This window comes from Myotis nattereri, assembly GCF_964212035.1.
Source record: "Myotis nattereri genome assembly, chromosome: 1".
Lineage (NCBI taxonomy): Eukaryota > Metazoa > Chordata > Mammalia > Chiroptera > Vespertilionidae > Myotis > Myotis nattereri.
Genome location: NC_138075.1, coordinates 216,373,727 through 216,401,512, shown reverse-complemented (window position 1 = coordinate 216,401,512; position 27,786 = coordinate 216,373,727). Strand labels below are relative to the sequence as shown.

Below are 27,786 nucleotides of genomic sequence, written 5' to 3'. Positions count from 1 at the left end.
TTCTTCTCCCCTTGAATTATCTTGATACCTTATTGAAAACCAAATGACCATAAATGCATGGGTTTATTTTTGGACTCTAAATTCTGGTCCATTAATCTGTGTCTATCCTTATGCTAGTCCCACACAATCTTGATTATTGTTGTTTTGTAGTAAGTTTTGAAATTAGGAAGTGTGAGTCTTCCAACTTTATTCTGTTTCAAGATTGTTTTTTGCTATTTTGGGTTCCTTGCATTTTATATGAATTTTAGGATCAGCTTGTAAATTTCTACAAAAAAATCAGCTGTGATTTTTTTTTATAGAGATTGCATTAAATTTGTAGATCAATTTGGGGAGTATTACCATCTTAATCTTCTTCTAGTTCATAAACACAAGAGTGTTTCCATTTATTTAGGTCTTCTTTAATTTCTTTAAATGATATTTTTTAGTTTTCAGCATATAAGTCTTGCACTTCCTCTGTTAAAGTTACTCCTAAATATTTTGTTCTTTTTGTTGCTATTGAAAATTGTTTTCTTAATTTCATTTTGTATTATTCATTGCTACTGCCCTGATTTACTTTAAAAAACAAACAAACTGTGGGCCTAGCTGGTTTGGCCAGTGGATAGAGTGTTGGGCTGTGGACCAAAGGGTCCTGGGTTCGATTCTGGTCAAGGGCATGTACCTAGGTTTCAGGCTTCTCCCCAGACTGGGCCCTGGTCCAGGCGCATGCAGGCAGCAACCGATCTGTGTGTTTCTCTCACATCAATGTTTCTCTCTGTCTCTCCCTCTCTCTTCCACTCTCTGTAAAAATCAATGGAAAAATACCTTTGGCTGAGTATAAAAAAAAAAAAAGATAAAATATTGGGACAGAGTACACATAGCATAAAATTTGTCATATTAACCATTTTAAATATACAGTTCAGTAGTGTTAAGTAAGTGAAGTACATTTACATCATTGTGCAACCATTCTCCAGAACTCTTTCACCTTACTTGGATTTGCTTTTAATTTGAAAGATTTAAATGGCCCCTTAACTCTTTTGCCTTAAATTCCATATCTTATAGTTTTACCTTTCTTGAGCGTGAAGTTGAAATCTCATGGTTAGAGTAGGTAACGGGGATGTGGATAAAGTTATTTTATAGCTAATGGAATACATTAATACTTTTTTTCATGTTTATAAACCTCTGTTGTGCTAAGGTTATCCTAGCTTAGTTTCTTTGATCCCTTATTGTGTTACTGAGTCAATTCTACAAAAGGTCAACATTGGGTGTTAAGAGGGAGCTAGTCTATTGAAACACAGGAGTAGCCAGAACGAATTCAGTCTGTTGCCTGTATTTACAGTATGGAGTGTGTGGGTTGGTTCGGGTTTCTCAGAGTTAAGTCAGGAAAAACTCCCTGTGGGTATGGAGTGGCAGTTGGCACTTTGACTTTGGTTTGTTGTTGCCCTACAGAAGGTCTGTCCAAGGCTGCAGAGAGCTGCCTCAACTCCAGCATTCTATGTAGATGTGCTTGTAAATATCCTTTTCAGGGGTCCAAGATGTGAAGTTAACATTTGTTAAGATGGATTTCTATATGCTCTAATTTTAGCATGAAAGATGTGAAACTCTATTTGGCAAACTATCATCCAAATAAAGTTATATAAAAAATGGATTTCTTGGGTTCATTTTATGAACTGATTTTATTCAGCTCTTGATTACATTTCCTGTGTGTAGAGTATGTTTCACACTTGGTAACTGACTCATTTAAAGAGAATGAATGGCCAAATTAAATGAATGTCCTTTTGAGCAGTTTTCAAGTGCATGCTTTCTGATTGGTTTTGTTTGCTTTATTCAGTGAAGAGAATAATTCTTTGTGGCCAATTTCATTTTAAGAGGGTAATGTTGAGTGATTTTTCATAATTTAAAATATGAATAATTATGCTCCCTTGTTTGTATTCGATGAAACTTAGAGCTGAAATCTAGGCTTTTTTCTCTCTCTCGCCCTGCTTACTGCTGCCCAGGAAGTTTTGGACAACTGTGCTGTGTTGAATTTTATGTAAATAAGTTTTTCTCTTTTAATGAAAAAAAAAAAAAAGACTATTATGTCATTGTGAAGCAATAAAAAATGGAGAGTCAGTAGAAATATATATTTAAACGGATTGTATTCTCTCAATGCAAGAGAGAAGAAAACTCTCAAAAGATAGTTGACTCACAGCTCTACTAGTATTGACAGATATATATTAATTAAATAACAGATAATATATATTGTTAGCTATTTGGAATTTAGTTAAATAGGAAGTCATTTCTTTATTAGTGGTAATTGACATTGCCCCACAGTGTTTGGAATGTTCATTAAGTTACAGTATGTAATTTAAATATTTTTCAGTTACCCTAACCTTTTGTTTATTTCTTTGATTCAGATATACCAACAGTATCGTAAATAATATTAAGGGATAACATAATGAGAATGGTGAACAGTTGTTCTCCATCTCCACAGAACAAGAAGAAATGGATTAGATTAAAGGAAGGGAGATTTTGGTTGGACATAAACATAATTCCCTAACATTAGGGACATTAAAGCATATTAGCTGATGTTTATTAAAATAATGAGACCTAATATTTCAGTATATGCTATTTAGCTGGCACTGTGTTAAGCACTTTACATACATTATCTCATTTATTCTTACCTAGGTCTATGATGTGGAAACGACTATGTTTCTCATTTTGTAGACGAAGAAACTGGGGCTCTGATAGGTGAAATACTTATTAAGGTTACACTGCTAATAGGGTTTGAAACCAGGTCATCTGACCAAAGAGTCTGTGCTTTTAACTACAGCATACGAAGAAGAGGATAAGCAGGGTTACCCATTATAATACCATGGACGGTGAATCAGTTGTAGACAGTAATGGGTAACTGAGAATAGAATAGACAAAGTTGTTCTGCTGTCGCGATCTGGCTAAAGAAGTCATAGAAGTAAGGATGTGTCCCTGATGTTTTTCAGTCTTTCCACTGTGCATTCCATAGAAGGATGATGTGATTCATATGTGAATTGTTTATAACAAAATTGTCAAAGTTCAAGATCCTATTGAGATAAAAATGAGGTTTCTATAGTATATGAAAAACTCAGAAATCAGCATGAAAGACATTAAGAACCATAAACAAAAATGGAGAAAACAGAGACAGACAGTACAAATACACTTAAGGAATGAGGAAATCTCAGTCTTATAAGAAACCAAATAAATGCAAATATAAACCATTATGTTAGTATGGATTTTGCTTACGAAGTTAGTAAATATTTATAAAGTTAATACCCAAAGTTGGTACTGTCATTCATTGCTGATAGGCATTTTAAAGTAGTGTGTTACTACACCTGAAATTAATATAATATTGTATGTCAACTGTAATTGCAAAAAATTTTTTAATTAAATAAATTTTAAATAAAGTAGTGTTAGAAGAATAAAGTGATTCAACCAATAAATAAATATCCCTCTTTCCCAGCACTAATTCAGTAAATATGAAATGCACATACTTCTTTTTTTAATACAGTGGGGCCTTGACTTACGAGTTTAATTCGTTCCGTGATGGAGCTCGGAACTCAAATGACTCGTATGTCAAATCAAAAGTGAACGAGTGAGACACGTGATGCTGGGCTGATGTTGTGGCGTTCACTGTGATGTTCGCTGTGCCAACTAGTGGTGGGGTATCTGAAGCTGGCTCATAACCCGAATTTTAGCTTGCAACTCAAAATATTGGCCGAGAGATGGCTCGTATCTCAAAAAACTTGTTAGTCGGGACACTCGTAAGTCAAGGCCCCACTGTATATTGAAAAGCATCGTATATAATAAAAGGCTAATATGCAGATCTACTGAACAGCCGAACAACCGGTCACTATGATGTGCACTGACCACTAGGGGGCAGGCGCTCAATGCAGGAACTGCCCCCTGGTGGTCAGTGCACTCCCACAAAGGGAACGCCGCTCAGCCAGAAGCCCTGAGCCAGGCTCATGCAGCAGCGGTGGCTGGAGCCTCCCGCCCCCTCGGCAGTTGGATATCCCCCAGGGCCCCTGGACTGCAAGAGGGCACAGGCCAGGCTGAGGGACCTGCCCCTGAATTTTGTGCACTGGGCCTCTAGTATTTTATAAAGCTAATCTGCAATAGACAAGAAAAACTTTGCATTAAATATTTTTTGTGTGAATCACAGAAGAAAATACAGTAATTAACAGCTGTTGATCAGAAAGGTTGATTCAGTATTTTCCTTAAAGTTATTAACTATAAGTGCTCCATAGTTTTATCACTGATACATTAACCTTGGGAACATAATTTAAGTTTTTTATTCATCATCCACTGTTACCAACTAAGATTTGGGGAAAGCTTTTTATTTTTTTCTTAAACACAAATTTTGCCCTAGCTGGTTTGGCTCAGTGGATAGAGAGTCGGCCTGCGAACTGAAGGGTACTGGGTTCAATTCCATTCAAGGACACATGCTGGATTGCTGTCTCAATCCCCATGCAGAAGGCAGCCAATTAATAATTCTCTCTCATCATTGATGTTTCTCTTTCTCACCCTCTCCTTTCCTCTCTGAAATAGAAAAATATATATATATTTAAAAAACTAACAAACAAAAAACCCACTAATTTTTTAAAAAATTTTGTTTATTTTTTAGTCCTCACCTGAGAATATTTTCTCATTGATTTTTAGAGAGAGGGGGAGAGGGAAAGACAGAAATATCAATGTGAGAGAAACACATAGATTGGTTGCCTCCTGCATGAGCCAGGACCGGGGCTGGGCCAGGGAGGATCCAAGGTATGTGCCCTTGACCAGAATTGAACCTGGGACCCTTCGGTCCGCAGGCCAATGCTCTATCCACTGAGCCAAATCCAGTAGGGCTGGGAAAGCATTCCTTATTTCAGAAGACGAAGCATGATGAAATTGACTTTATTAAAGGTGTGATTTCACAGTTTTAAAATGTAGTTTATATTTATTTATTGTATAACTATGACTGGACAAGTAACTCCAGTAATAAGCAAATTATTTTACAGGTATTCGCAGTTTTATATGGAAGATAGCTTTTGCCATTATAACATGTTTAACCATCACTTCTTTGATGGAGAGGTAAGAATTGTTAACATTATCTCTTTCTTCTCTTGTGAAGAATAAATTCAAGAGTATCTCTTTTGTTATTTTTCTAAAGTCCCTTAAGATCAAATTGTGGCTGTTCCACCATTTACTCATAGAGATATTTTATTCATTAACTGAGAAGATATTGAGCATCTAGAAGTGATCACATTATTTCTCTTTCATGACTTTTCACTACTTTTTGGGCAAAGATCCACTTTCTTACCAAGGCCCACATGGTTTTGTGTGGTCTGAGCCCTGCCACTCTTCAGCCCCTCCTCTCCCTGCTCCTGCTTTGCTCTTTGTGTTCATCTCGAACTCTCATCTGGAACTGGCCTTCCCACCACAGGGCTTTTTGCCTTGCCATGCCCTCTGCCTTCTCCTCTCTATTTGCCTCGTTAACTTTACCTCATTCTTCAGAGCTCTGTTCCAAATCATTTTCTCCAGCCTACCCTGAGCCCCAGACAAGGTCAAGTTCTCCTTTGTGGAGTTAGGATACTATAATTAAACCAGAGGCCCAATGCATGAAATTCGTGAAAGTGCCTTGGACCCCGCTGCCGCCTGGGCCGGAGGCCTCTGCTGCCTCTGCCTGGGCCCCCGCCCACTGCAGCTTTGTCCAGAAGGAAGGATGTCCGGAAGGATGCCTGGTCTAATTAGCATATTATGATTTTATTATAGATAGTTGTGTGGTTAGTTGTTTGGTATCTGTCTCCCTGGTAAATTTCATGCCCCAGTTAAGGAGATTTATGGTTTTATTAGATTACTCCTTAAAAACTAGTGTCTAATAAAGATGTGTCAACATAGGTTCATTAATTCTAATAAATGTACCCCTCTGGTGGGCAGTGTTAATGGGGAGGCTGTGTACGTGTAAGACCAGGGCCATGTGGGATATCTCTGTATCTTCTCAATTTTGCTGTGAACCTAAAACTACTCTAAAAAAATAGTCTTAATAAAAAGATAGTGGCTTAAAGGAAGCTTCTTTATATGATGTTAATAACGTCACTGTGAATAAACAACACAGCAGAGCTGATACTTCCGCTCCTAGTTTGAGCTCTTTGTCAGTCTTATTACAAAATAAAAATCACAACCAACCAGTAGTCACACCTCCCAGGAGGCTTTGATTGGAATTATCAAGATCTCCTGAAGCATATCTGTGTGTGTGTGTGTGTGTGTGTGTGACTTTTTAAAGATAGTGAACCATGCTAAAGTATTTATTGTGCTTTAAGATAATAGCTAATGATAGAATGAAAACCAAGCAAGACTAAAAAAACAAGCATTTAGAAAATGAAAACAGATTCTGAATTGTTGGTTGGGATTGAAAATGAGTCTCCTGATTTAGTAAGGATAGCCAGTGACGCACGCCTTCTTTCAGAATCAGTTGGGCATTGGGATATCTATTTTTCAGCTATTTATCTCTCTCTCCCTCTCCTTTCCTCTCTGAAATCAATAAAAATATACATTTTTAAAAAATATTTTTTAGATATATTTTTATTGATTTTAGAGAGGGAGAGAGAGAGAGAGATAGAAACACCAATGATGAGAGACAATCATTGATCAACTGCCTCCTGCATGTTCCTTACTGGGGATTGATCCCACAACCGGGGCATGTGCCCTTGACTGGAATTGAACCCGGGACCCTTCAGTGTCCAGGCCGACGCTCTATCCACTGAGCCAGACCAACTAGGGTAATAAAAATATGAAGTGCCAGTTTTTAGTGATAATTGAGATGAAGAAAAGAGGATACTGTCAACATTGTGATATAAGCCAGCATCTGTTTCCATAGGTGTCAACATTAGGACCCTCAGCAACTCTTGACAGGACATTATAGCCTAGATTCTTACCTGGAAGTTTATGCTTAATGTTTTTAAAATTTGGTTATGAGTTTAGGTCTAGTTTACTTGTTTATTTTCTTTTTTTCTGCTTTTAACTAAGGAATTTGAAGATTTTCCAATAACATCATCTGTACTTTAGGTCCTGTTCATGTTGGCAGGTTAAGAAAGTACCAGGCAGCACTTGAAAAATGATTAACCTTCTTGACACACTGTCCTTTGCTGTAGGACTGCCAGTAGGAGGTTAATAGTGACTCTCCTAGGGAAAGGGATTAGGATACGGTGCTTTTTCCTCTCATCAGTTGGGATTTAGTAGTAGGACAATGTATATTTTAAAGTACATATAGGTTTATTAAAGTTTAACATACCACTAAACTTTAAAATCATATGCCACTCAGGATATTGTTAAGTGTTGATTTGCTTTTATAGATGAGTACGTACTTGAAAACTATTACAAAGTCAGTTGACTGGAGTTATTATTATAGATGTATCTCTCATTAACATCTCCCAAAACAACAACAACAACAAAAGATACATATTTTAGACAGTAGTTATGTTAAGTTTGCAATTACTAAAAACACTTGAATCAGTTTGTTGGGAAAATGTGTTACTAGCATGGTCTCATGGCCTGGATACGAGTTGTTATTTGTGACCCTTCGTTTATTTACTTACCGTGCATGTTCTCAAAACCCTGTGTGTTTAACTGGTAATTGTAGCTCTTATTAAACTGAACACATGGTGGTGGACAGACCAGATAGGAAAGAAATGTGCCTTGTCTTTGTGTTCCCAGTGTTTGGCACAGTCCCTGCTTCTGTTTATTGAATTGAATGTAGAGTTTTAGATAGTTTTTCATGGGTAATGAGTTTCTCTCTTTTAGGTTACTAAATTTAGGTTTTTAATTTAACCATTTGAAATGTGTAGTCCTCTGATAGTGATGGTATTTGAATTTGCAATTTTAAAAACTTTCTTATCAAGAAACCCAACGATAAAATCACACAGGGGCTGAATGAGGGAGGCTTGAGGATGCCAGTGAGGGACTCTGGGGTGGCAGATGGGTGAAATTTCAGTACCAAGGGTGAGACCGAGCCCAGTGCATTCTCCACCAAATAGGACGAAGTGCCTCCCTAATTTAGAAATGAATGTGTATTTTTCCAGGCTGCCCTTGAAGTATGCAGAACATTTTTACAGGAAGATAAAGGTGAAGGAGTCATTATGGTGACAGACCCTCCTTTTGGTGGCTTGGTTGAACCTCTGGCTGTTACATTCAGGAAGCTAATTGCTATGTGGAAGAAAGGTCAAAGTCAAGGTGTGTAATTTATTACTTACTTCAAAATAAACATGTATCTGAGCATTTACTTTCTGTCAAATCAGATCTTGGTGAATCAGAGTACTAAAATGTATATGCCTTTGTTTCTGGTCTTTTTTAAAAGCAGGCTTATTTGTTAATGTGGCATATTTTATCATCATGATACACTTTGTATTATCCTGATCATGTGTTTTTAAAATGGCTTGTAGATAATTTTGTTCTTATGGGCATAAAGGGACATGAAGAATAGCAGTAAATTGTCTTTTTTTCTTCTTCAGTAAATACAGGTATGGGCAAAAGTAGGTTTATAGTTGTTTATATGGAAAATAATGCTAAAATAAGTAGTACTACAAAAATAAACTGTGTTTTGTGTACTCACAACTACTTTTACCCACCCCTGTATTTACTGAAGGGCCGTGAACCAGGTGGTAGAAATAGAGCAGTGACCATTGTCAGCCATATAGCTCTGCCCTCATGCACCTTCCATTCTCTGCTCCTGAAGTCTCGCCCAGGACTCGAAGATAGCACCGACCGCTGGCCCAGAGTGCTAAGTCATGCTTGGATTTGGGGGGAAAGTCAGACACCCAGGAGCCAGACAGTGGTTATCAGTGACACAGATACCTGGTCCTAGCTGTGGAGGAATGGATGAGGGTTATTATTCAGTTTCAGGTGGTTTAGGACTTCCAAGTATTTCATCCAATGATCTAATTAGTTTGTACAATAATTTTTTAGTTTCCAGCTTACAAGTTGATAAATTGTAAGAGCATTAGGAGTTTGTGATCAAGTTTCTCAGTCAATTGTGCTGCATAAATAGTGTGCTTTGGGGGACAGAATGCAAACGAAATCTAAAATATGACTCATAGTGTTAAGTATTCCATTTATTTTCAGTTCCTAAGTCACTTATCGGAGTGTATAAAGTCCGTATTATTGGGGAAGCAATAAAGAGCTTTGTGGGCTTGAATTCCAATTCTGCCACTTATCAGCTCCGTGGACTTGAACCAGTGACTTAAATCTTGTGGCTTCATTTTCTTCTTCTATAAAATGGGGATTATTAATATCTAACTCTAGAGGTTATTATACATAGACAATATATCAAAAGTACCTAGCATTGTGTTCAGCCTATATATAACAGCTGTAGTCCTGCCTCTCATAAAAATCAATTTTATATTCCACTTTTTTGGTAACATCTCTACCTTTACATATACTATTGTGATATGCATGTTAGGATTACTTCATACGTGTAGCTGTGTTTAGATACACGTATCTAAACCCAAAGGAGAACGTTTCCATTGTCTTTGTGAGAGGTCTCACTGTACGTGGTGCTCTGGTAGACATTCCTTCCTTTTGTGTGATTTAAATGTATTGAAGGTTGTAGTTTCTTCTGATACCAGAAGCTTTCCAGTTATAGCTGTTATATTTTTTTCTTTAATATCAGTTTCTTACTTTCTTTCTCCTTTTTTTGTGATCCATTAGATAACAATCACAAAGAACTACCCATTTTCTGGATTTTTCCCTATTTTTTTGAATCCCGAATTTGTCAGTTTTTTCCAAGCTTCCACATGCTGGACTACCAGGTATAGTAACTATTCTGTCTTTTGGCATGGTTGGAGAGTGTATATTCAGCTTAAATAAATATCCCGATAAGACTATCCATTGGTTTTAGTAAATGAAAATACTATAACTTGTGTGAAAAACAAATCCAGTGGTATCTCAATGTCTGTTGTCCCTAGGGTGCTTATTTAAAATATGGATTTTTACGCCGAAACCGGTTTGGCTCAGTGGATAGAGCGTCGGCCTGGGGACTGAAGGGTCCCAGGTTCGGTTCCGGTCAAGGGCATGTACCTGGGTTGCGGGCATATCTCCAGTGGGAGATGTGCAGGAGGCAGCTGATCGATGTTTCTCTCTCATCGATGTTTCTAACTCTCTATCTCTCTCCCTTCCTCTCTGTAAAAAAATCAATAAAATATATTTAAAAAAAATTTAAAATATGGATTTTTAGGTAGCAAAATAAACCTACTAAAGCAGTATCAGAGGTTGGAGCCCCCCCCCCCCCCCCCACCACCAAAAAACAACAACAAACAAAACATTTTACTAAGCTTCCAGGTGGTTCAGAAGTGCAGCTGAGTTTTAATCTTTTATCATTACCGGAAGATTTCATAGCACCTAATGATCATCATAATGCAGTGGCTTTTTTCTGGTTAGAGGTTATAGAGAAGTAAGTAGCTTCTTCTGGTCTGTAGTCTGCCATGAACACTTTATTGTGCAACTGCGAGGATGTCAGGATGTCTAAGGGGAGAGGTATGCCTGAGGTTGTGGGGCATCAGAGAGCAGAGATGCTGAGGTTTGTTTGTGAGTGAATGTGTTGATTCAAGGAGGACTTGATTAGACCTCCACATCTCTGCCCAAGGCCCTGGGAACCTGTCTTAGGTGAGAATAGATGCCAGAGGCCTCGGTAGCTCCACCCTCCCCTCAACCTGGTCTTCTGCTTTAATGTCCATTTTCCTGTGCTCATGTCCTTGAGTTCTGAAGTGAACCCATTGTCACCACTAGTATGTGTGGTCACCTAGTGGGCACTGCTTCCTCTTTTGTCACAATCTTTTTCTTTTTTAATTTATTTAATTTTTATTGGTTTCAGAGAGGAAGGGAGAGGGAGAGAGAGATAGAAACGTCAATGTTGAGAGAGAATCATTGATCAACTGCCTCCTGTTGGGGGATCCAGCCCGCAACCCAGGCATGTGACCTGACCGGGAATCGAACCATGACCTCCTGGTTCATGGGTCAATGCTCAACCACTGAGACACACTGGCTAGGCTATAATATTTTTCTATTTGAGTTTTCTGAGCAATCGACTATCCTCTAATTAAGGCTTTTCATCCTATAATTGTAAATGTCGTCACTAGTTATTCCAAACCAGCATAGGTTCTAATCTTTCTAGTCTTGAAGACATACCATTATGAAAATTATGTAGAAGTTCTGAAAGGTGTAGTGTTACTAAAAACGAGGGGACAGATCCTACCTGTGATTTCACCCCAAATAGCAAATATAATTTTGAAGTATTCACTTCCAGTCTCTTTAAAAAGCAGTTTACATATTTGTAATCATAACAGATGAATTTGAATTTGTTTTCTTCACCGTCTTATATAAATGTACATTTTAAAATGTAGCTACATAATTTTTATGCTTTTAATAACTTGAAATTATTTCATTGACAGGCAGTGTTATCATTCTCTTCTTTTTGGACTTACAGGTTGCTTCCACTTTTAAGGTGCTATAAATAACCCTGCCATTAACATCTTTTATTCATATAATTTTCTCCCATATTTTACATAACTTCCTTAGAATTCCAAAACTAAAATGGAATTCTAAAAATTACATTATTAAATTTAATAGACATTTTGATGACTATTGGACCATATTAACTGGTTCTTTTCCAAAAGTGTATAACACAAGCCTTTTTAACCTTGACTTTTTGAGCTTTGCTACAGACAAAATCCACATCACAATTCTCCTCAGATGGTTTTCTTTCCTTTTTAGGGCACCCAGTTTTCTGTTTCTTGTTTGTGGGATGCTTCTAATATTGACATTTATAATGCAGAGATAGCTGACATATCCTGAGGATGTTAACTAAATAAACTAGTTCCCATTTCCATGAACACCTGCTGCCTTTCACAGTGAATCATTATCTAGTACAATGCTTGCACATAGTAGGTGCCCTAAATACTGAATAAAAAATGAATTAAAAAGTTAGCATAAACTCTGGATTCGAAAAGGAACTGAGTTTAATCCTGGTTCTGCCAGTCGCTAGCAAGGTGCATGTTATCTAACTCTCTGATGATGCTAATCTTACCTGATAAATAAGGATAGTGATACTCTATCTGTCTCATAAGGTCTTATGAATTATATGAGATCAGACATCAAAAAGGCTTAGCCTAGGCCAGCGGTTCTCAACCTGTGGGTCGCGACCCCTTTGGGGGTTGAATGACCCTTTTCAGGGGTTGCCTAAGACCATCAGAAAACACATACATAATTACATATTGTTTTTGTGATTAATCACTATGCTTTAATTATGTTCAATTTGTAACAATGAAATTGGGGGTCACCACAACATGAGGAACTGTATTAAAGGGTCGCAGCATTAAGAAGGTTGAGAACTACTGGCCTAGGCCCTAAAACAGAGCAAATGTAGAGTAAAGGTTATTGCTATCAGCATTGTCATAACCATCACTGTCATTGTCGTAGCCAGCAATATATTGTCATCATTCAGATAGTCCCAAAGTGGGGGTAAAACTCTCTTCAGGTCCTCTTTTGTACAGTCCTTGAGACATTAAAATTGCAAAATATAGGTTTCTCAGAAAACTGTTCCATCTATTGTGGACAAGAGTTTGAAATAATGAGGGGGTAAAGGCAGATCCAGAATAAAGTGATGAGAAAAGTTAATGTACAGTAACCCATTATTGTTGTTTAGACAGCCTGTGTAACTAGGAAAGATCTTTTGGAAATATTGGAGTTTAGTTTTGAGAAATATATTGGATACTAGGGGCCCGGTGCATGAAATTCGTGCACTGGGTGTGGGGGCGGGGGAGTGTCCCTCAGCCCAGCCTGCCCCCTCTCACATACTGGGAGCCCCCAGGCGTTGACCCCCATCACCCTCCGATCGCCTGATTGGCCCCTTGCCCAGGCCTGACACCTCCGCCAGAGGTGTCAGGCTTGGACAGGGGACCCCCATCTCCCCCCGATCACTGGCTCTGGCCCCCGCCCAGGCCTGAGGCCTCTGGCCCAGGAATCATGCCTGGGCAGGGGACCCCCATCTCCCTCTGATCGCTTGCTCCACCCCCCGCCCAAGCCTGACGCCTCTGACCCAGGCTTCAGGCCTGGGCAAGGGTACCATCATATCCCCCCAATCCCCGGCTCCGCCCCCCACCCAGGCCTGATGCCTCAGCCAGAGGAGTTGACCCTCATCACCCTCCGATCACCAATCACCAGATCGGGCCCTTGACCAGGCCTGAGGCCTCCGGCAGAGGTGTCAGGCCTGGGCAGGGGACCCCCAGCTCCCCGCGGTTGCAGGCTCCGCCCCTGCCCAGGCCTAACGCCTCTGGCCTAGGCGTCCGGCCCAGGCAGCGGGGACCTGCAGTGGCAGCGGGGGGCGCCGCGATTGTGGGCTTTGCTTTGGGCCCGGGCAAGGGACCCCTAGCTCCTGGGACTGCCAGCTTCGACCGTGCCCAGCTCCCATCGCTGGCTCCACCCCTACTTCCTGCTATCACTGGCCAGGGTGGCAAAGGCGCCTGATTCCCCGATCATGGCTGGGGGGCAGGGCAAAGGCGGCCCCAGGGCCGCCTTTGCCCTGCCCCCCATCTCTTAGCTCCCCCCTGGGTTTCCGATCACTGTCAGTGGCAGGGGGCTTCTTCCTGCTTTCCCTTTCGCCTCCCTGCATTGTGCCTACATATGCAAATTAGCCGCCATCTTGTTGGCAGTTAACTGCCAATCTTAGTTGGCAGTTAATTTGCATATAGCTCTGATTAGCCAATGAAAAAGGTATCGCCGTACGCCAATTACCATTTTTCTCTTTTATTAGTGTAGATAATTATGTAATTCACTAGAGCAGTGGTCAGCAAACTCATTAGTCAACAGAGCCAAATATCAACAGTACTTCTTCAAAATAGACTTGCCCAGGCCCAAAACCGACAAATGTGCATGGGCCACGAAGTTTCAATTGCACTGTACGTGCGCCCGCACGTGGTATTTTGTGGAAGAGCCACACTCAAGGGGCCAAAGAGCTGCATGTGACTCGCGAGCCGCAGTTTGCCGACCACGGCCCTAGAGACCCGTTGCACGAAGAAATTCGTGCAATAGGCCTTCACTTCCCCTGGCTGCCGGCACCGGTTTTCTCCAGCACCGGGACCTAGGCCTTCGCTCCTCCGGCCAGAGCCTTCCATCTTCGTTCCGCTGCTTCATGCCTACGTATGCAAATTAACTGCCATCTTTGTTGGGTTAATTTGCATACTCTCCTGCTTGGCTGGTGAGCATAGGGGAAGGACGGTCAATTTTTTTTTTTTTTTTTTAGGATGGTCAGTTTATATGTTTGTCTATTATTAGGTAAGATTGTATTAGTGAAATAGGTTCTAATTAGGTCATGTGTATTGGACAGGGTGAAAAGCAGTCTTTTCAATAAAGAGAAAGTCAATTTTTTAAAAGAAAATTTAGAATAGTATTTATAAAACCAAATATTTTTTATAATGTCTACTAAAATAAGACTACTGCCGAAACCGGTTTGGCTCAGTGGATAGAGCGTCAGCCTGCGGACTGAGGGGTCCCAGGTTCGATTCCGGTCAGGGGCATGTACCTGGGCTGCAGGCACATCCCCAGTGGGAGATGTGCAGGAGGCGGCTGATCAATGTTTCTCTCCCATCGATGTTTCTAACTCTCTATCTCTCTCCCTTCCTCTCTGTAAAAAATCAATAAAATATATTAAAAAAAAAAAAAAGACTACTGCCCCTGACATGCTCAGTTGGAGAACCTGATTTCACCATATCTACTAGTGCAGATTGATAATCTAAAGGAAAAGACGTCAGTGCCCCTTACTAAATAGTCAGGTATTGCATGTTATAAAAATTCTTGTGGCACAGTGGTTGAAAATCTCTGTCCTGGCCTAGCCATGTTGACTCAGTGGATAGAGCATCGGCCTGCAGACTGAAGGGTCCCAGGTTCGACTCTGGTCAAAGGCACGTACCTCGGTTGCAGGCTCCTCCCTGGTGACCATTCTTTTTTTTTCTCTCACATTGATATTTCTCTCTGTCTCTCCCTCTCTCTTCCACTCTCTTTAAAAATCAATGGAAAAATATTCTTGGGTGAGGATTAAAAAAAAGAAAGAAAGAAAAAGAAAATCTCTGTCCTGGTGGATTTAACCTTTTTTGTTGTACCTCCCCTTTCATGATTTTTCTGCCTTTGTTTTTGAAAATGTATCTGGACTTATTATCATCATCATCATCCTTTCTGGGCCTTTTACTTTCTTTTTTTTCTTTCGTTCCTTCAACCTCATTTTGTGGTAATTCTTTTTCGTTTGTGTTAGCCTCCTTTATCAATTACAAATTTGGAAGTCTCCTCTCCTCCTTCCCAGACTTTTTCCCAGAGACCTTGATTAGACCTTCTTCCTGATGTTACCAGAGATGACTATAAGCCCTCAAACCACAATGCAGTAAAACCCCCAAAATCACTACATCTTTTTCTAAGATACTTATCAGGTGAGAGGAAAGCGGAGATGCTGCACATCTTCATAAAATATAAATTATGTAGACTCTTTTATGAGAAAGCACTTGATGAGTGCAGAATAAAATAGTTATCAAAGACCTAGGAAACGGAGTGCTTTATTAAGGGTAGATTAGAGAGGAAGGATGTGATAATGAAAAGAAATCCTGATTTAGTCAGAAGTTTGAGTTCTAGCGCTCCCTTAATAGAGGCTGTTTAGTCTTGGGAGAAGTCACTTTATCTTTCCAGGTCTCTGTTTCCTTACCTATGAAATAAAATAAAATAATAAAATAAAATAAATAAAATAAAATAATAAAATAAAATAAAATAATAAAATAAAATAATTAAAATAAAATAAATAAAATAAAATAATAAAATAAAATAAAATAAAATGATTGAACCAGTAAGGGGGGGCAGTTAAGTTTCACTTTTATTGGTAATCCTGATAAATTAATTAGTAGTGACTTTCTGGCAGAGAGCAGTGTGGCTGATGAGTGACGTCTGTTCCCAGGGTCAGGGTCAGGATCAGGCACTGATGGCATTCAGGGCTTGTATTTACCATATCTGAACTAGGTCCTCTCACTTACCTTCCACCTGGACAGTAGATGCCTAGCACACAGCAGGCTCCTTGATCGATCCTGTTACCTGGCTGACCTCTTGTCCCACTGCCATCCTCCTCCCCCCCTCCCTCCAATCCTTGCTATTTTTTTTTTTTAATCCTCACTTGAGTTTTTTTCCATTGATTTTTTAGAGAGTGGAAGGGAAGGAGGACAGGGAGAGAGAGAAACATTGATGTGAGACACATGGATTGGTTGCCTCCCACACAAACCCCCACTGTGTCGAGGAATCATGGTCTCTTATTTCTACTTAATATGAGACATTTGTCTGGATTGATAAAAGTAGAGCTCTTTGCTTTTTTTTCTTTTAAAAAAATCATCCTGTATAGAAAACTGTTTTTTTAAGTCTAGTTTCATGTTTAGAAATGAAGATATTTTGATAGGAATTTTTGAGGTATGATTGTAAATTAAAAGATGGCAACTGAAATTCTTAAGACTTGATATACAATAAACATGTAATGGGTTTGGAGTGGCAAGGGGATAATATAGATACACAGGGTGAGCAGAAGTAGGTTTACAGTTGTGAGTATGCTGTTGAAACAGTTTATTCTTGTGTTATTCTTTATTAATTATTAGAGGCCCGGTGCACAACATTTGTGCAGTGTGTGTGTGTGTGTGTGGGGGGGGGGGGGCCCTCAGCCTGGCCTGTGTCCTCACACAGTCCAGGAGCCCTCGGGGGTCCTTAGTGCTGCTGTGGAGGCTGGAGAGACTCCCGCCTCTGCCTCTGTGCTCACCAGCTGTGAGCCTGGCTTCTGGCTGAGCGGTGCTCCCCCTGAGGGAGTGCACTGACCGCCAGGGAACAGCTCCTGCATTGAGCATCTGCCCCCCTGGTGGTCAGTGCGCATCATAGCGACTGGTCCTTCTGTTTGGTTGATTTGCATATTAGCCTTGTATTAAATAGGATTGCATTATTTAACATACAGGCAATTATAAACCTATTTTTCCCCCATGCTTTATATAGTAATTTTAAATGAGGTTACTTGGGATATGGAGAATATGAGTAAAAGACCTATTGCTGTGATTGAAGTTGGTTGATAGAGCTGAAGAGTTAGTTCACTTGGGATCCTTTCAATTTTCCTGAATTAAACAGAACATAGTCCTTAGGGAGTTAGGAACATACAAGTACTCTGTTTTATTTCATCTTTGTTTCCCAGCATGATTCGTGGAGCATAGTAGGTTCAAAATAAATGTTGGTGGACTTGAATGCCTTGGTTTTCCTATAACTAGTTTCAGTCTCACATTACAGAAGAAATTTGTGTAGAGATAAAATTAAAAGTTAGGAAGTGCAGAGATTTTGTGCTTTCCCTCATTTCTATACAGTACTTCATCACATTAATCAGTTCCATGGGAGAAATTTTCTATTTGAAAGTGCCTCTCATCATCATTGTGAGTGAAATGTCAGGGATAATGATGGGAAAATGGTGTATCAGCTCTACCACTACTGATATGCAATTTGCAAAATTGTGTTTGCTTTACAGCGCTTCCATAGGAGGTTTATTTGTGTGGATGAAGCTATGAAATATGGATGTATGTTAGAGGTACATTAATTTATCCTAGCAGCATGCATTTTACATACCATATGTTTATAGTTAATTAGCACAACAAACCCGCATTTAAAAATAATAATAATCTCAATTAGGTTATGCAAAATCAAGCAATCAACCACCTTCCTGACACATATATTCTCCTACTCCTTGGGTAACTATAAAGAAATTGTTCTTTTTTTTTCCTTTTCTCCCATCTGTTATCTATTATATTGCCTGGAATATTCCATTTGCTAGAAATCTTCGCAAGATTCTCTTGGGAAGAATTGTTTTTCTTTTGGTGTTCAAAATATCTTTGTTGAATTTAATAAGGTGCCATATATTTATTGAGTACAAAGAGGAGTGCAATGGGGAAAATTATGAATTTAAATAATTTAAAAAGAAAACTGAAGTTACTATTTTAAGGTGATTTAGAAGTAAAATCTACTTTTATATCTTAGACTCTAATAGGTAACATATATTCATAGACTTTTAAAATTGGAAAGAAACAGATGTAACGGAGGCTAACTTCCCAGCTTAATAATCCTCTCCACTAAATTCATGACAAGTAGTCATCTATTCTCACTTGGATGCATTCAGTGAGCAAAGTCCTACAGTCTTACAAGTAAGGCAACTCAATTTATTGAATAGCTCTAATTGTTAGAAAATTTTCTCATATTAAGATAAAATATGCTCCCCATTAACTTCTTACTAGTAGTCCTGCTTCTGTTCTCAGAAGCAATAAGGGATAAGCCTAATTTCTATTCCACATGACACCCCTTCAGTTATAAAGTAGCTATCAGATCTTCCCAGTCTTCTCTTTTCTGAGCAAACACCCCCAATATATTAAACTCTAAATCCTATTCATTTCCATTACTTTCATTGGAAATGAGCAGGTTTTACTAATGTCTCTCTTAAAATGTAGTGACTGAATGTGGGGCTTCAGATGTGATCTAACTTATCCTTGCAGTCGAGCTTGGTGCCAGCTTTTGCCCAGTTATGCTGGGCTGTGGACTTATCATACTGACAGCTAACAGAACCCCCAGGGCTGTTTCCATACTGCCCCTTGTTTAGCTGGGCCTCCTCATCCTGTACTTATTCTTCCTCACTGCTGAAGCTTGTTAATCAGTCTTCCTAAATTTGTCCACCTGTAAGTCCCGTAGGCATTGGCAGGACCACTGAGAAAGCTTAGGACTCTACTTTTAAAGGTTTCTCTTTCCATTGTCATCAGTTCCTTACAGTTTTGTGATTTGCTTATTAAATAGTTATATTGCATGCCAATTTGTGGTAAATACTTAAGAAAATTTTTATTTGTATACATTTTTAATCCTCACTCCAGGATTGATTTTTAGAGAGAGAGAAAGGGGGAGAGAGAGAGAAATATTGATGTGAGACACAGCGATCAGTTGCCTCCCGTATGTGCCTGACCAGGGATGAAACCTGCAACCTGGGTATGTGTCCTGACAGGGAATCAAACCCTCAGCCTTTTGGTTTATGGGACAATGCTCCAATTAGCTGAACTACCTGGTCAGGGTTGTTGTAAATTTGTAAGTGTATTCTTGTTTAGAATCTAAACAATTCATTACAACTTATTTGAAAGTTGTGATCTACCATATCAACACTAATAAAAGACAAACACGCAAATTGACCATACCTTTGCCATACCTTGGGCCATGCCCACTAGCCAATCAGAGCAACTATATGCAAATTAATCCAATCAAGATGGCGGCCAGCAGCCACAGAGCTGAAGCAAGCAGGAGGCTTGGTTGCTCCAGTGATGGAGGAAGCCAAGCTTTCCGCTCGCCCTGGATGGCTCTGAGTTCCACTGAAGGCTACAAAGTTTCAATTATAGAAGGTAAATAAATCCCAGAATAAAAAAAAAAAACAGAAAAAAAAGAGGCTGGGAGCTTCCGTCTCCAGGGGGCTTGGACAGCCTGAAAATGGCCCTCAGTGCCTCATCCAGACTGACCAGGCACTCCATGGGGACGCCCCACCCTAAAGGGGGTGTGGCCAGCCTGAAAACAGCCATCAGTCCCTCACCCAGGTTGGCCAAACCTCCATGGGGTGAGGGTCACCACTGGGGGGGGCGGGCCTGACCAGCCTGCAAACAGCCATCAGCCCCTCACCCAGGCTGGCCAGGCACTCCAGTGGGGACCCCCACCCTGAAGGGGGTGTGACCAGCTGCAAACAGCCATCAGCCCCTTGCCCAGGCTGGCCAGGCACCCCAGTGGGGATCCCCACCCTGAAGGGGGTGTGACCAGCCTGCAAACACCCATTAGCCCCTCACCCAGGCTGGCCAGGCACCCCAGTGGGACCCCCACCCTGATCCAGGACACCCTTCAGGGCAAACCAGCCGGCCCCCACCCATGCACCATGCCTCTATCCTATATAATAAAAGGTTAATATGCAAACTGACCCTAACAGCATAACCAGTGGGAATGACTGGTCACTATGACACACACTGACCACCAGGGGGCAGATGCTCAGTGCAGGAGCTGTCCTCTGGTGGTCAGTGCACTCCCACAGGGGGAGCTCTGCTCAGCCACACGCCAGGCTGAGGGCTGCCAGCACAATGGTGGTGGCGGGAGCCTCTCCTGCCTCCTCAGCAGCACTAAGGATGTCCGACTGCAGCTTAGGCATGCTCCCCGCTGGCAAGTGGACCTCCCCCGAGGGCTGCCGGGCTGCCAGAGGGATGTCTGACTGCCAGCTTGGGCCCGATCCCCCAGGGAGCGGGCCTAAGCCAGCAGGTGGACATCCTCTGAGGGGTCCTAGACTGCAAGAGGGCATAGGCCGGGCTGAGGGCCCCCCCCCCCTGCCCCGAGTGCACAAATTTTTGTGCACCGGGCCTCTAGTTTACCTCATAAAAATCTCATGGTATCTTGTGGATACTCTAAAGCACTGGTTCTCAAACTTTAGTGTGCAGGAGGGCTTGTTAAAAGTACAGATTGCGGGTTTTACTAGATCCTAGGTGGGGCAAGAATTTGCATTCCTAAGATCCCAGGTAATGTTGCCCATCCAGACACCACCCTGAAAATTACTGATCTAAAAAAAGATGGACTAAGTGGCCCGGTGGACCCATAGAAGGTTTAAATCAAACTGAAAATGTGTGTGGATAACAGAGAGGTTGGAGGGGGGACAGGATCAAGAAGCTAATAGAAATCATATTTGTTAGTTTCAGTTTACTTTCAAGATAATCAGCTTAAGTTGAAATTTAGTTAGGGATCTTGAGAAGAGCTAAATGTTTGAAATAGTTATTATGGGGAAAACTGTAGTCAGGAATCTCTCTCTTCATTGCTGTCTGTCTTTATACCATATGCGAGGCCCTGAAATCAGTGTTTTACATACATTATCATTTAATTTTCACAAGTTGGCTTAGGTGAAAATTACACACACTGGCTTAAGGTCACATAACAAGTGAGCAGCAGAGCCGCTGTCTGGCCTCCAGATCTGTGCTCTGTCAAACAGAGAGTGATGGAGGGCCACACTGAGGCCATACTGAGAACTGGTGAGCTGAAAATGGACATGTGAACTTCACACACAAAATGAAAAGCCCCAACCAAGCTGGCACATCACTTCCAAGGTGGAATTTTTTTAATGCCAAAAATGAAATTATTATTATTTTTAAAAAAATATAGTTTATTGATTTTTTTACAGAGAGGAAGGGAAAGGAATAGAGAGTTAGAAACATCAATGAGAGAGAAACATCGATCAGCTGCCTCCTGCACACTCCCTACTGGGGTTGTGCCCACAACCAAGGTACATGCCCTTGACTGGAATCGAACCTGGGACCCTTGAGTCCGCAGGCTGACGCTCTATCCACTGAGCCAAACCGGTTAGGGCTGAAATTATTTTTTAAAAATTGTTTTGTAATACAGTTATTCAATGTTATTTTATATTAGAGGCCCAGTGCATGAAATTCATGCATGGGTAGGGTCCCTAGGCCTGGCTGGAGATCAGGGCCAATCTGTGGGGTGATCGGTGGGGCAATTGGGGCCCCTGCTCACATCCACCTTGGCCTGGTGCCGCCCGCTCACCTGCTCCACCATCTTGCTACAGTCTCGCTCTTGTCCGGGGGCCGATTGGGGCCGGCAGCACCTCCACTGCCACTTGCTGTCAGTGCTTCGACACTGACACCCACCATGCTCTTCACTGCCCCCTGGTTGTCAGTGCACGTCTAACTCCTGGTTGGTAGAACTCCTGCCTGTGGGGAAAATTTGCATATTAGCCTTTTATTATATAGGATTAGTCTCAGGTGTACAGCATAATGGTTAGACAATCATGTACTTTACATAGTGCCCCCACCCCCCAATATTTCCCATACCCACCTGGCACTATACATAGTTATTACAGTACTAGAGCCCGGTGCACGAAATTCGTGCACTCACGGGGGGGGGGGGCGGGGAGGGGGTTCCTTAGCCTGGATTGCGAGAGGGCGCAGGCCAGGCCGAGGGACTCCACTGGTGCACAATTGGGGCCGGGGAGGGACCGCAGGATGGCTTCAGGGCATGTCCAGCCCATCTCGCTCAGCCTCGATGAGCTGGACCCAAAGCTAACCTACCAGTCGGAGTGTCTGTCCCCTGATGGTCAGTGCACATCATAGCGACTGGTCAACCGGTTGACTGTCCCCTGGTGTCAGTGCTCGTCATAGCGAGCTGTTGAGCGGTCTTAGCATATCATTAGCATATTACACTCTGATTGGTTGAATGGCCGACCGGATGACTGGACACGTAGCATAGTAGGCTTTTATTATATGGGATTATTGACTATACTAGAGACCTGATGCACAAAATTCATGCAAGAGTAGGCCTTCCTTCCCCCAGCTGCTGGCACCGGCTTCCCTTACAGCCCTAGCTTCGTCTGGAAGGTCATCCGGAAGGATGTCCGGTCTAATTAGCATATTATGCTTTTATTATTACAGATTCCCTATGCTGTACTTTATGTCCCCATGACTATTTTGTGATTACCAATTTGTACTTCTTACAAAATCTAAATTCTTAATTACATAATAACCTTTCTTGTTAAGTCTATTGTATTGGATAAAGGATCAGAGTTGTTCTCAATGTTAGGCAATGTGAATTTGTCATAGCAAATTTTACTGTTGTTATAATGAAATTTCACTGCCATAGAGGCCTTCCTGAAGCTGCTCATTAGTAAGTAAGCTCTTGCTTTTAAGAATTTCTTATTAATAATTTAGTTTAACCTATATCTTGGCATCAGCTTGTTCATTTATTGGTTAAAGAATCTTAAGGAATATTGACTCATTTGAGTAAATTTTCTTTTTCCATTTTTTTAAACTTTCTAGGTAGATTATGATAATCATGCACTTTATAAACATGGAAAGACAGGTCGGAAACAATCTCCTGTGCGTATTTTCACCAATATTCCACCCAACAAAATAATTCTTCCTGTAGAAGAAGGGTATAGGTAAGATCATAGTGGGACCTTGAAATTCATGTTACTGAGTATCAGTTCCATATATCTAACATTAAAATGCTTTTAATATTGACTCATGTGGTTCTGTTACTTTTAACTGTGGCCCATAATTTTGTATTCAGTTAAATTTGGATTACACCCAGTTTTTGTAATGAATGCCTTGCAAACTTTTATCTACTCTGTGAATCTCAGTAAGTATATGCAGCTAGTATATGCAGCTAATTTTTCCAAGTCTTTCTTTCCTTTGTAGGTTTTGCCCTCTGTGTCAACGATATGTTTCTCTAGAGAATCAACACTGTGAGCACTGTAATTCGTGCACATCCAAGGTATAAGTTTTTTTAGAATACATTTATTCACCTTTATTAGTTTTATTTAATAGTTTTCATTACATTTGTTTGTTATTTTGTTAATGTAATTTGTGTTAATATCATTTATTAATTATACTTGAATACAGCATTTTATTTCTAATTATAAAATACAACAGGCTTTAAAAAAATACTTAGACAAATAAGAGAGTCCTGGAGCAGAGTAAGCCTGAAACATTGCTGGAGGCACAAATGACAGAACTGAAGCTGCCTTACCTCAGGCACATCCTGAGAAGGCAGGGTCCTGTGGGAAAACAATAATGCTGGGAAAATGAGGCATCAGGAAAAGAGGAAGATCAACTATGAGATGGACTCCATAACGCAGCGGTCGCCAACCTTTCGGACCTCACGGACCACCAGTGGTCCACGGATCACCAGTTGGCGACCGCTGCTTCAAAGGTTTCCTTAAAGTTAAAGTAAGCCATAGGCATGAGTCCTTAGGAGGTGAGCAGGGCTGTTGAGGACAGGATATTGTAGACATCCCTCATTCATGGGGTCGCCAGGAGTGGAGCCAACTCCACAGCATGTCACACAGTTGACTTTGTCATCATAATGATTACTTGAAGTTTATATGGTACTGTGTGGCTGCTAAAATTATTACTGTTTAAAATAAGGCACTGAATTTTGTTAAGCATACAGAATTACGTTGTTTCAAATCTGGCATTGAAGTATTAGATACCATCACTGTTCTGGTGAAGTTATAATTAATAACATGTCCTGGAGGAAGGACTCCATGGGACAGACTTCCTCTTTATTTTTTAGGAATCACCCTTGAGTTGCTCTGTTATTTTAAACAGAGGCCCGATGCATGAAATTCGTGCAAGAGTAGGCCCTCCTTCCCCCGACTGCTGGCACCAGCTTCCCTCTGGCACCTGGGACCTGGGCTTCCCTCCAGCCGCTGGCAGGCACCTGGGACCCGGGCTTCCCTCCCAACACAGGCTTCGTCCAGAAGGTCGTTCGGTCTAATTAACGTATTACGCTTTTATTATTATAGATAAGTCCACTCAGAAAGAACATGTCACCGTTTTCACCAAAAAAAAAAAAAAAAAAAGAACATGTGAAGTTTAGTTTGGCCGATAAGCACATATTATTCTTCAAAGGAAAGAGGATATATATTTATAACTAATAGAAAGTACATTTTTCATAACTTTATAATTTTATTACTGGTTATACTAGTTTTTAATTTTGTTAACATACCTGATAACGTATATTTTCAATTCTTTTAGAAGTTATCTGTATTCTTCATCTTAAAAAATGATGCCCAGAGCATAAAAGTGCAAAATGTGGAAAATAAAACTTTATTATAGAGACGCACATATAGTGGTAAACAAACAAAAGCAAGGAAGTGACCATCACAAAAGCCAGACGAGGTGTCACTACTCTGGGGAAGGAGGAAGCTAGACTGGCAAGGGGCACGTGGGGAAGTGTCCAGGAGGCTGATGGCGTTCTGTTTCCTGACCTGTTGGGTTCATAAGTGGTTACTTTATATTATCATTAAACTGGACATTCGTGTCTTATGCACTTTTCTAGGTATGTTTTATTTCAGTTTTAAAATCACCCAAATAGTAATCTATCATTTCTATCTTTCTAAATTATATAGTTCTCAGATACGAATTTTATTAAGGATTATGCCAGTTCGACACATAAAAATTATGAATCATTAATTCTCTTGAAATTTTCATTGCGTCCTTCCTTATGCAGATGGGGTTGCTTGATCTGGAGTGGACTTTCAAGATCATTTAGAGAAATCCCCCAGTTGTAGAGTTAAGGAAATTGGGGCACATCAACGAGAAATTAAATAGAGTGAAGGTATGCATATGTTAAAATCAAAGTATGTAATTTTGAAGCTTAGGAAAGTGAGAAATAGGAATTAATAATTTACACAGATTTTAATAAGACATTTTAATTTTTAATTGTGGGACTTGATTTTTAATGACAAATTAAATATAATTTTAAATTTGTTTTTGTAGGATGGCAGGAAATGGAACCATTGCTTTCTCTGCAAAAAGTGTGTAAAGCCTTGTAAGTATTTAGACTTAGTGTTTGAAATCCTGTGAAAACAGTTGAGTTTTTCTTCATCTAGTTAGGATTTGTATGTAACTGCATTTATAAAAGAAAAAATCACTATAGAGACCTGTATTAATTTACTTGCTTTTTAATTTTTATAATTACCAAAGTGTATGTTCTCTACTTCATAGAAAGCCATAACTACTAACCTCTTGCTGTGTGCCATTGGATTTGGCTTTTTTTTTTTTTAAATATATTTTATTGATTTTTTACAGAGAGGAAGGGAGAGGGATAGAGAGTTAGAAACATTGATGAGAGAGAAACATTGATCAGCTGCCTCCTGCACACCCCCTACTGGGGATGTGCCCACAACCAAGGTACATGCCCTTGACCGGAATCAAACCTGGGACCTTTCAGTCCACAGGCTGACGCTCTATCCGCTGAGCCAAACCGGTTACGGCGGATTTGGCTTGTTTTAATAGGGCTTGTGTCACGCAGCCAGCCCCCGTGTGTCAGTGGCCCTAAGATCACATGGCTCACTAGAGAAGGACTAAATTCGTTGCTATGTCTCAGACAGAAGTTAGCTGATTTACAAGGGATTCCGGCCTCTTAACTTTGGGCTCTTTAGTGAAATTATAACCAGCTATGCAAACCTGTGACAGTAATTGAAGTAAACATTATTCATGCTTCCCTATCATAAAGGTTAATCAAATGAAAAATTACCTTAAATGAACCTCTTCTAAAACTCAATTTTTATTTTACAGCCTGGATCCACTGTAGCATTTGTAATCACTGTGCTCTTCCCGGTCATTCTTGCGAGGGCCCTAGAGACGGCTGCTTCATTTGCGGTGGATTAGATCACAAACGTAGTACCTGTCCTAACATCTCTGCAGCTACAAGAGTTAGCAAGTTAGTTGAATTATTTTGTTTATTAGAAGAAAAATTTCATTGTGTGACTTATACAGAGTAATCCACAAAAGTGTGCAATAATTGGAAGATTCAAAAGTGCTAAAGTAATTGTTGTATTGTGTGCATGGATTGGGGAAGGAGGATATGAAGATGAGTCCAAGAGCTTAGAAATTTATAGGTAAGACATGAAAATAACCAGAATATAAGGTAGAAAGTGGCTAACTTTATATCTCCTGTGGTTAGTGTGAAATTATAATTTGTAGGGCGAGAGTTCAGGCTTTATTGAAGGATCTGCTGTTTAAGTCAGGACAGATTGGCTGTAGACACATGGTAGTGGGTAAGGCTGGAGCACAATCTCAGATGCAGTGAAATGTATGATTCCACAGTGGACACACTGGAAGATGAAGTTATTTCTTTTTTTTTTTTTTTTAATATATTTTATTGCGTTTTTACAGAGAGGAAAGGAGAGAGATAGAGAGTTAGAAACATCGATGAGAGAGAAACATCGACCAGCTGCCTCCTGCACACTCCCCACTGGGGATGTGCCCACAACCAAGGTACATGCCCTTAACCGGAATCGAACCTGGGACCTTTCAGTCCGCAGGCCGACGCTCTATCCACTGAGCCAAACCAGTTTCAGCTGAAGTTATTTCTTTAAAGTAGATGAGACTTGAAAAAAAATATTTAGACATATTTTATATTTAAATATTTAAAGTTTAATTTTTACCTTCTGTTAATAATTTCCCTTCTCTCACCAATATTTGGTGTTGGTTATAATGCAGAGCAAAGTCATACCAATGACAATGGTATACTTAGAAAAACCATTGCTATTTCAACTGGGCTAACTTGAACGATTATACTTTTCTTTAAACTAAAAGGGATGATAGATAGGTATTGAGTCCTCTTGTTTTATTGATATGAAGTTCAGATAGCCAAGTTTAACATTACACAAAAATTGAGATCAGGATCAAAGTTTGAGCTATCAGATGACTTGTGATTAAAAAAATATCTATTACCCTGGCTATGTAGCTCAGTTCGTTAGAGCATCATCCCATATATCAAAAGATTGCAGATTCAATTTCCAGTGAGGGCACATACCTAGTTTGCAGGTTCCATCCCCATTCGGGGCACGTGGAGGAGGCAACTGATCGTTTCTCTCTCACATCAATGTTTCCCTCTCTCTATTCCTTCCTCTCTCTCTAAAATCAGTAAAAATAGCCCAGCTGGTGTTGCTCAATGGTTGCGTGTCTACTTATGAACCAGGAAGTCATGATTCAGTTCCTGGTCAGGGCACATGCCTGGGTTATGGGCTGGATCCCATGTGGGGCATGCAGGAGGCAGCCAATCAATGATTCTCATCATTGATGTTTCTAACTCTCCCTCTCCCTTCCTCTCTGAAATCAATAAAAATATATTGTAAAAAATAATAATAATAAAATCAAATCAATAAAATCATGTCCTTGAGCAAGGATTAAAAAAAGAAAAAAG

The 27,786-nt window shown here is 40.3% G+C and overlaps 1 protein-coding gene across 1 annotated transcript in view; it reads left to right on the top strand.

Annotated features, from left to right (window-relative positions):
• The window catches only part of ZCCHC4 (zinc finger CCHC-type containing 4), a 47,783-nt gene that overhangs the window by 15,473 nt on the left and 4,524 nt on the right, over positions 1-27,786 (top strand). Inside the window, exons 6-12 of the mRNA XM_081099333.1 lie at positions 4,992-5,064; positions 8,052-8,202; positions 9,676-9,776; positions 22,887-23,008; positions 23,268-23,343; positions 25,353-25,404; positions 26,154-26,298. Coding sequence (XP_080955459.1) covers positions 4,992-5,064; positions 8,052-8,202; positions 9,676-9,776; positions 22,887-23,008; positions 23,268-23,343; positions 25,353-25,404; positions 26,154-26,298 — 720 coding nt within the window. The remainder of the gene's footprint in view (positions 1-4,991; positions 5,065-8,051; positions 8,203-9,675; positions 9,777-22,886; positions 23,009-23,267; positions 23,344-25,352; positions 25,405-26,153; positions 26,299-27,786) is intronic.